General features: G+C 53.9%; 1 protein-coding gene across 1 annotated transcript in view; it reads right to left on the reverse strand.

Annotated features, from left to right (window-relative positions):
* Zdhhc18 (zinc finger DHHC-type palmitoyltransferase 18) overlaps positions 1–9,814 on the reverse strand; it is a 29,230-nt gene extending 19,416 nt beyond the window's left edge. The window contains exons 1-2 of the mRNA XM_059255129.1: positions 9,498–9,814; positions 3,127–3,287 (exon numbers count right to left, since the gene is read on the reverse strand). Coding sequence (XP_059111112.1) covers positions 3,127–3,287; positions 9,498–9,814 — 478 coding nt within the window. The remainder of the gene's footprint in view (positions 1–3,126; positions 3,288–9,497) is intronic.
* Positions 9,815–10,277: the final 463 nt, after the last annotated feature.

Raw genomic sequence — 10,277 nt, forward strand, 5'->3', positions numbered from 1 at the left:
GTCCCCTCTCCAAGTCTCACATACAGAACACACTCCAATTCCTCCCAACGAGCTTCCAAAGGCTCTTCCAGTCAGACCTCTCCACCTAACACTGGCCTCGACCCCACAGGGTAGGCTCCCTATCAGATCCCTGTTTTTAGATTCTGGCCATCCGGCCCGGCAGTAGTGGCACACACCTTTAATCCCAGCACTCAGAAGGAAGAGGCAGGTGGATCTTTGTGAGTTTGAGGAGGCCAGTCTGGTCTACAAAGTAAATTTCAGGACAGCCAAGGCTACACAGAGAAGCCTTGCCTTGAAAAGAAAAAAAAAAAAAAGTTCAAAGCAACAAGGCAGTCGTGGTGCATGCTTTTAATTCCAGCACTTGGGAGAAGGAGGCAGGTGGATCTCTGAGTTCAAGGCCAGCCTGGTCTACAGAGTGAGTTCTAGGGCAGGTAGCCAGGGCTACACAGAGAAATCCTGTGTTGGAAAAAAAAAAAAAGAAAGAAAGAAAGGAAGAAAGAAAGGAAAAGGAAAAGACTCTTGTTATCCATTTGGCTGCCAAGAGGCATTGTATAGAGCTGGCATTTAACTGCATGAACCCACCCTGTCCTCCCTGGGAGACACCAAAACCTCTCACATGTCCCCAGTGCAGCAAATAGAGCTCCTGGAGGCTCCCATTCATTCCTCAGCCATCCTTCCATCCATCCCTCTCTTCAGCTAACACCACTGAGCTTCCTGCACGGTGATAGGTAAACCCATGTCTTCATCTCCCTTGCCTGAACACCCCAGCGAAAAACAATTTCATCATGACCACCATGTAGCCCCGTGGGAATGTGTCATAGAAGGTCTACCCCAAGATACAGGACATTAAAGTGGAGATAAAAGGATGGAGGGGATGTATCCCTGCTGCCACCCCTAAACACAAAGCCTGGGTGTGGGAAGAGGGCACCTACTCCCTCCCTCTCTCTTCAACCCTTGGCCCTGTGACCCCTTGCTTGGAGTGTACATTTACACATCTGGGGTCACCCTCCGCAGATGTGAAGATCTGTGGGGAAAACAGTGGACAGTGCTGGACACACAGATCCCAGCTCTCCCTAAACACGGGGATTACTGTTGTTACTAGTCAAGCAGCTCAGGAGCCAGGGGATTCCAGGCAGCCAGACACAGAGGCCTGGCTGAGTTGCACAATAATCCTGCTTCGGGATTAGCCTGACTGAAGTGGACATGAACCCGGAGGCTGCTGAGCAGCCCAGGTCATACACTGAGGAGACGCATGGGGAGGCCAGAGCCATGCAAAGGGGAAGGAAGCTTCTAGAGGAAGACATGGGTGTGGTTGCTCCACCCCCATGCTCCACCCCCTTCCTGGGCCCAGGAGGAGGTGTCCATGAACAGGCAAAGCTGAGAGGTATCCGCTCCTGGGCCCTCCCCAGCTGCTTCAGAATTAGCAAAATAATTCCTGGGGATGGATGTGGCTGGGCTCTGACATTTACAGGTCACTAGATCTCACCAGGCCAGCTAGGCGGTTAAAAGCCTGTGAGTATACTGCCTTCTTAGGGCAAGGAGCCAGCCATGACCGGAAACCCTGGAGGTGTGCAAACATCCGAGTCACTTCGCAGCAGGAAGGAGCTGGGGTGGGGCCAGCTGAGAGGAAGGTCCTGGCCCTGGGCAGACAGCTCTCTCCTCCAGAGGAATTAAGAGCTAGCCACTCAGAGGCCTGGGAGGGCAGGTTCTTTTCTGGGCACCCAGCTTTCCCTCCTCCATGCTTTCACCTCAGTCGACAGACCTTTTCCTTCCTCACATAGCCTCTAGGGCTTGTCCTGACCTCTAGGCTAAACTAGCCCATGCCCCGTGCTGCTGCCCCCCTAGCCTGTTCCCCTCCCAGGCCTATGCCTCCCTCATAGCCCCATAGCTGGCCCCCGCGCCCCCCCACCCCGCCAGGCCCCTCACCCACCTACCCCCGCCAGCCCCAAGTCCCGTGCCTCTTCCCTAACATCCTTTTTATTTGTTTACTGTCTTTCTTGTACCCTGGAATGTCACCTCGACCTCCATGAGGACAGAGATTATTGTCAGTTTCCTTCATTCCCTGTCCCCAGCATCTGGAATAGCTCATGGCGCACAGCAGGGGTTCAATAAATGTTTCATGATTGAATGAATAAAGAGTACACAAACATTTAGCCTAGTGTTGGGGAACATGCCTATAATCCTAGCACTTAGGAGGTGGAGGCAGACAGATCAGAAATGAAGGCCATCCTCAGCTACATGGTGAGTTCAAGGCCAGCCTAGGCTACATGATACCTTGTTGTGGGGGGTGCGGGGGAGTATATGAACATCTAAGAGCAAGGCTCAGGCCAACCGCTGCCTGGAGGTGCATCACAGGTCTTGACTAACTGTGTGTTCTTTTTTTGCTTGGTTCCTTCCCCCCCCAGGAAGGATCTCACTATGTAGCTCTGGCTGTCCTGGAACTCCCTTTGCAGAACAAGCTGTCCTGGAATTTACAGAAATCTGCCTGCCTCTGTCTCTGGGATTACAGGCACACACCACCACTGCCTGGCTTCGGCTGTGTGATCCTGAACCATGTACTTAAACTCTCTGTGTCTCCTTTCAGTGAATGAATAGGAAAAGAGTAATAACACTGACCTCACAGGCTAATGGCCTATCAGTAGTCACACATACAAGGGCAGCTCAAATGGCAGCCCTGCACCCTGGATGCCAGCATTTCTTGCTTACTTATTCACCTGCTTGCTCATCATCTGCCTCCCTCTACTACAGTGTCAGCTCCAGCCTGCCTTGCTCACGGCTCAATTCCTAAATTCCTAGCAAAGGGCTGTAGGAGGGAAAACCAGGCTTCCTCTCACATCCGGACCGTGGAGCTGGGGAGCTATCACGGGCTGGGAGTGGAGCTGGGGAGCTAGCACGGGCTGGGAGTGGAGCTGGGGAGCTATCACGGGCTGGGAGTGGAGCTGGGGAGCTAGCACGGGCTGGGAGTGGAGCTGGGGAGCTATCACGGGCTGGGAGTGGAGCTGGGGAGCTAGCACGGGCTGGGAGTGGAGCTGGGGAGCTAGCACGGGCTGGGAGTGGAGCTGGGGAGCTATCACGGGCTGGGAGTGGAGCTGGAGGGCTATCACGGGCTGGGAGTAAGAGCCTCACCAATCTGCTTCTCCAGGGCGGCTGCTTCACAGATGGTCGCCCGGGGTAGGATGCCAGGGTCAGTGAAGCTGGTCTGCAGGAGGCAGCTCATGACGAAGAAGAAGAGGATGGCAGCGATGATGGGGATGGCCAGGGTCAGCTCGCGGGCCAGGTAGGGGCAGCTAGGAAAGAAGAGAGTGCAGATTACTCCCTGGGGTACCACGTTCTTGAAAAGAGCCTCTCTCTCCCTGAAGGGCAGGGGAGGTGAGTGCAGCTCCTCCCTGTAAGTGCCCAGAGCAGACATTACTAGTTAATCCTGGACTTCTTCCAATGTCAGATGAGGTCAACAGATAGTCTCCCTCACACGACGCTGGCAGGCAGGTCCCTCTTCCTCCATCCCTTCCTTCCAACAGGAACTTGCTAGATAGCCCAACCTGGCCTGAAACTTTCTAAGCTGGCCTTGAACTCTTGATTTTTCGGCTTCCACCCCGAATATACACACACACCACCATACCTAGCCCTCATTTTTTTTGTGGCAGCAAAAAACAAAAAACAAACCCAGGCCAAAACTGAGATGGTTCAGCATATAATGCTTGCTATCCAGCTCGATGGCCTGAGTGTGGCCCTGGAGCCCACAGGACGAAAGAAGGAGAGTGACTCACAAGGTGTCCTCTGGCGGTCACATGCATGCCATGGCAACACATATGCATACATACACAAAACAAATAAAATCCACCAGCGGTTGTGGTGCACGCCTTTAATCCCAGCACTAGGGAGGCAGAGGCAGGTGGATCTCTGAGTTCGAAGCCAGTCTGGTCTACAAAGCGAGTTCCAGGACAGCCAGGGCTGTTACACAGAGAAAATCTGTCTCGAAAAAACAAACAACAAAATAAATAAAATGTAATTAAAAACCAAAGAGAGAGACAAAGAGACAGAGATGGAAACAGAGAAGGACAGGGGCTCCTTGGGCTCGCTCTAAACCCCTGGACCCAAGCCATCTTCCTACTAAGAGCTGGGACCGCAGGTGAACACAGCACTGTGTCCAGCTCAGTACCCAGCATTTTAGTATTTCCTGTCCATGGGTGTTTTGCCTGTATGCATGTCTGTGCACCATTTACATGCCTGGTGCTTGAAGAGGCCAGAAGAAGACACTGGGTGCCCTGGAATGGTAGTCAGAGATGGTTGTGACCATGTGGGTGCTAGGATTGAACCCGAGGCCTCTGGAAGAGCAGCTAGTGCTTTTAATCACCCTCCAGACCTATCCCAGCACTTAGCTGCAGTCTCAGCTCTCAGTCCTTTTAGTAGACACAGAACTTCAGGAAGCCATTGCCAATTAAGGGGGCTGCTACTTGAGATGACCATCCATGGCAATGTTGCAATGTCATTCATTCATTCATTCATTCACTCAGCCAGCTGCTCCACAAATATTACTGAGTTCTTTTTTGTGCCAGGCAACAGTCTCAATAAACAGCAGGAATAGTGGCTATGAATATGACAAGAGTCTCTCTGCCGTGTGGCTTATGGTCAACTGGGGAAAAGAGCCCCACAAACAGGGGACTGTCACACATGGTGATGTACGCTGCAAAAAAAAGATCCCTGAAGGAGATGATACTGCAGCCATACCCAGAAGGAGGAAGAGAGGGCTAAGGAAAGCAGCATGTCCCTGCCCCTGCACCCTTGACACTAACTCCAGGCTGATCCAGGATGGTTCCAGAAACAGCTTGTGGGATGCCATGCTCCTCCCTCCCAGCAGGCAGGCTGCCCACCACAAGCTTCCACGTGCCTCCTGAAGCTCCCACTTCCATTTTAGGGCTGTAATGGTGGGGGGCATGGCTTCAGGATGAAGTGGACCTACTGGGGTGCGCTATGGCCTGTCTTCTTTGTCACTCTGCTGTCCACTCCAAAGCCAAATGTAAATCAATCTGTCAGTTCCCTGCCTGAGACCCTCTGATGGCTTCAGATGGGATCCAGACTCTCCATCGGCCTACTAGGCCAGCCTTGTCCTGAGATTTGCTGAGGTTCTCCCGCCTCAGCCTACAGAACTCTCCTCACCCCTCTACCCGACATCACATCGGCAGTCTCTACACAACCGGGACTCTTTCCTACCTCAGGGCCTTTGCACTTACTGCTCACTTCCTCTGGAATGTTCTTCCTCCTCAGAGGACCTTCCTCGATAGTTCATACAAAGCAGTCCTCCCCCAAGACTATTTTCTGTACAGCATTTATTAAAAATGTTAGCTGTGGGGACTAGAGATGGCTTAGTGGTTATAAACACTTACTCCTCCCTCCAGAGGACCTAGGTTCAGCCGCCAGCATCCACGTGATAGCTCACAACCATCCCTAATACCAGTTCCAGGGGTTCCAATGCCCCCTTCTGAACTCCCCACATGGTACACGTATATACATGCAGATAAAACACTCAAAGACATAAAATAAACAAGCCGGGCTGTGGTGATGCACACCTTTGATTCCCGTGCTCAGGAGGCAGAGGCAGGCAGATTTCTGTGTGTTCGAGGCCAGCCTGGTCTGAAGTGTGAGCAGCCAGGCTACACACATAAACCCTGTCTCAAAACAAACAAAAATTAACTAATTTAAGGTATGGCAGCGCACCCCTTCAATCCCGGCACTCTGAAGGCAGAAGCAGACAGCTCTCTCTGAATGAGGCCAGTTTGGTCTACACATTGAGTTCCAGGACATCCAGGACCACAGAGTAAGATCCCGCCTAAAAAAAGTTCACTGCTTGTGTGGATGTTACCTGCCTTTGTCCTGCTAAGTGACAAGCTTCTCTGTGGGCACAGACAGCATCCCTCAGGAAATACCTACCATATAAATGGTGCACCCCTCATGGAGAGAAAGTACCTACCATATATTTTATTTTTCAGTACTATAGACCAAACTCAATGCCTTGTACATGCTAGGAAAGCACTTTGCCTTTCTGCTGTCTCCAGTCCTAACACCTGACGCCTTCTGAAGATTTACTATATGCTAGATACTGCCCTAGTCAATAAGTCATTATAAATAATACCTACAGGCTGGGGATACAGCTCAGTGGTAGAACACGCTACCATGCACAAAGCCCTGAGTTCAATCCCCAGCAGTCCCCAGTAACACAAAGTAATAATAACAATAGTCATAATGGCAATATCAAATTGATATCTGAAGTACGAACCAGACATGATGCTACATGCCAATATCATGGCATTTGAGAGGCTGAGAAAGGAGAATCCTGAGAATTTGAAGCCAATCTGGGCTAAAGAGGGAATACTATCTTAAAAACATTAACTCTGTGGGGGCACAATGGCACATGCCTTTAATCTCAGTCAGCACTCGGAGACACAGGCAGGTGGGTCTATGTGAGTTCAAGGCCAGCTAGGATTACACAGTGAGACTCTGTTTCAAAATTAACTAATCAATTAAATGCCTGACATACATAACAGTCACCATGTGCTAGATACGTTGCTGAGCACTTTACACACATTTCTCAAGTCTTCACGGTGACCCTCTAACCTTATGCCCCAAACTTCACACATGAGGAAGTTGAGAAAGCTTAAATAACCTGGACAGCACAGGTCAGGAGTGTTCACGTGACTGAGAAGTTCATGCTGACCAACTGCAGCCAGCTGCTGCCTTTCCACTGGAGCCAGAGAGGATGTGATGGGTAGGGTTGCCGCTTGGGCACCGCATCTGTTGGGAGGCTCGGGGCCAGAGCACGTGAACACTGCTTCTGAAGCCTGCAGCGGCTTTCCCCTAAGGACCAGAGCCTGCCAAAGCCAAGGGCTCCAAGTGGGCCACCCTCTGCTCACACATCTCTTCATGTCTAACCCTCCAAAAGAACCAGCCACTCTCAGTGTCAGTGTGGACGGCTCACCTAGTTCATGTACAAGCCGAGCCTGGGGGACAAAGACTGGCACTTGTAGAGCCCTTGGGAGACACCAACACCAAGTCCTAGGCTCTGATTTCCACAGCTAGATTCAAGGTCACCCAGCCAGGATGCCAATTACAAGCGGGATCTCAAGACTCCCAGCAAGTGATGTGTCCATTCATTCCTTCAACCATAACCTCCTGTGCACTGGCTCCAGACACCAAATATACAGCAGTGTGGATATTTACTATGCTCACAGAAAAGACAGGCACAAAATGACCAAACAAGTGTGTGCGTGCGTGTGTGTGTGTGTGTGTGTGTGTGTGTGTGTGTGTGTGTGTGTTAGCAGAAGGGGAAAGAGTGAAAAGAAATGAGTGAACCATGAGGGTGCTCCAAACAGTGCAAAGGCCCTGAGGCAGCAGGTCAATGAGCTTGAGAGGCTAACTCGGCAAAGGGGACTGAGCCGGAGGACTAAGAGGGAGCAGCGTCCATTATCAGACTCTGGCTCTCACCTAGAGGGAGAACCAGGGAGCCTGGAATCTGGTGTCAAGGGGCTGTGGCTGCTGTGTAACATGGGAAGTGGGGTAGAAGCTGGCAGCCCTGCCTGCTGGGAAGCTGTGTCACAACCCACCAAACAGGGAAGCAAAACCAGCAGGAAGGGTCTCCCCCAAGAGTCACCCGTACCTTCCCCAGAGCATCAGGAGTGAGCGCCTCTACCATTCCTGTCCTCACTAAAAGCGTGTCCATCGCTCTGGCTCCTCTTTGGAGTCCTCCAAGCCTCCAACACCCAGCAGGACTGTGGGATGTAACCCAACCCTGCTCCCAAAGTCACCACCCAAGAGTGAGAACAAGAGATGAAGGCCAAGTTGACTGACTGGTCTGTTCTCCCTTCCTCCTAGGCTGGGAACAACTCAGGACCACCACGAAGACATTCATCAGAAGTCCAGGAGTTCACGCTCTGAAGCATCCAAATCTTACCCTGAAGGGTCACAGAGCAACTACAGCCATATTACTTCCTCCTGCCTGGGCCATAACCCTGGGCGTGAGCACCCACGGAGAGTGGCCCAAGGGCTCTGGAAAAAGCATTTCTGCAGCACCCAAGAGGCATTAGTAAGGTGGAAATGAAACTTGGTCGTCTAAGGGCCAAGCTGGGGGCCCAGCGCTTCTCCGTGTAAACCACTCTGAACCTTTCCCCATCCTGACCCAGTATGAAACGCAGAGCATCTGGGGGACAGTGGGAAAGAAGGAAGCCTTCACCTTGCGGTTGCAGACACATAATCCATGTCCTGGAAAGTGACCTGAGAACTGATCTTTCAGAAAACCACATGCCCCCAGGAAGTGATTTTTGGCGAATAGAGAATTAATAGCTGCCAACATCAAGTGCTAAAAGCTTGCATGCAAAAGAATAAATAAATGATAAATAAATTTGAAAAAAGCTAAAAGCTCACATGCATGACTGGGTACTAATCTCAATAAAGCCATTCTGTCGATGAGGAAGTGGGGAGTGGAAGGGTGATGGGATTGCCCCAGGCCACACAACTAGTGGGAGGTGGAGCTGGGATCTGGGCTAGGTTCCCTGGCTCGAGTCGGAGGTCTTAACTAGGCTCAACCCCAAAGAACAGAGAGAAGTGGGAGGTAAAGGTGGGACTTAACCGGTGGGTGTGCATGCGTGTGTGGGGTGTGCGCGTGCAAAATGTCATATGGCTGGTGGTTCCAGCTAGAGGCCGAGGGTGGGGTAGGAACTTTGGATGCATGAGTGGCTCTGATAAAGCCATAAGCAGCCACTCCTCCATCCTTCGGTCCTGTGATGGAGAGGCCGTGTAGGCCAGCCCTGGGTCACTAGAAAAAAGGTCAAGAGCCCATAAGGGCAATTAAGACCTGTCATGTGAAAGTACTAAGGTCTCTTTCACGAAAAAGAGTGGTGCAGCTGTCTGGGTAGGGGAATGGACGACGGATGCTCCGGAGTGTCCAGAGGGGAAAGAGAGCCCAGGTCACGGTTGGAGAGACACCTGGGGTTCTAGGAAGGTAAGGGAGGACCGGGAAGCAGCTTTGGAGAAACTAAGGAAAGCGCTGGAGAGGGAAGGGCCAGTCTGAGAGGCCCAGAGATGCTTTAGAAAGGATGCCTTGGGGCCTAGGGCGAGCATGACTGAGGGAAAGCGGAAGTTGGGGGGACAGTGTGAGGGAGCCAGGACCCTGCAGAACCTTGGAGGGACTTGAGAAGCCGCCTAGGAGATTCAAGGTGTCCACAGCCAAGGGACACAAAAACTTAGTTGTCTGAGGATAGGTATAAAAGACGCCTAGAGGGGTCAGAATGAGCCTGGGATAGGCAAGAACCGGCCAAGGCTAGGGCAGGCGGACGTGAGGGACCCGGCAAAGGCCGGTGACCGGGGCCGGGCACCCAAAGTCCCGATGGCGAGGAGGGGTGCGGGGGTCCCGGGCGGGCGGAGGCCGGATGGTACACGGATGCGGGCCGGGAAGGAGCGGCGGCCGGGGGCCACAGCGCACGCAGGGGGGATGGGGGGGAACTCACTCGAAGAAGAAGAAGAGGACGGTGGTGCTGAGGATGAGCAGCAGCGTGAGCGCGAAGACGCCGCCGTGGCCGGCCAGCATGAGGCGGCCGCCGCAGTAGAAGCGGTTGCGGCCCGGGAACACCTCCCACTTACGCCGCGGCCGGCGGCCCAGGCTCCCGCTGCCGCTGCCGCTGCCGCTGCCGCTCCAGCGCGGTGCTCCGGGCGCGGGCCCGGGGCTCGGGGCGGGGGGCGCGGCGGGGCCGGGGCGACGCGCCCCGGGGGAGGCGGGCGGCGGGGCGGCCCCGGGGCTGATCTGCTGGTACTCGCAGTCCTTCATGCGGCCGCCCCGCGGGCCTCGGCTCCGCGCCCCGCGGGCCGGCCGCGCCGCTCCGGGACCGGGCCGAGCAGCGGAGGTAGCGGCGGCGCGCGCGGCGCGGGCGGGCGGGCGGGCTCGCTCGGGTTGGCCCCGTCCGCGGCCGCCCCGCCCCCGGTTCGCTCCTCAGCGCCCCCTGCGACCGGCACGGGAACTGCAGGCGCGGCCTCCCGGGGTTTTGGGTGGGGGGGACTTGGCATAGAGACCCTGGGTTAGCAGTGCGGGCGCTTGGAGGAGGCAGGAGATTCAGGGGACCCGCCCAGACGGTAACTCCAAGGCCAGGCTCGCCCCCCTCTGAGGGCAGGCCGGTAAGGGTGGTACACAATTTGCTTTGAAAGTTCCGAGTGTCTAAAAGGGTGCGAGTGAAATAATCCTCTGTCTTTCCCTCCAAGCTGTCTTAGACCTGGACGCAGGTCCAACCCTGGGT

The sequence above is a fragment of the Peromyscus eremicus genome, chromosome 2, assembly GCF_949786415.1.
Source record: "Peromyscus eremicus chromosome 2, PerEre_H2_v1, whole genome shotgun sequence".
In the NCBI taxonomy this organism is placed as follows: domain Eukaryota; kingdom Metazoa; phylum Chordata; class Mammalia; order Rodentia; family Cricetidae; genus Peromyscus; species Peromyscus eremicus.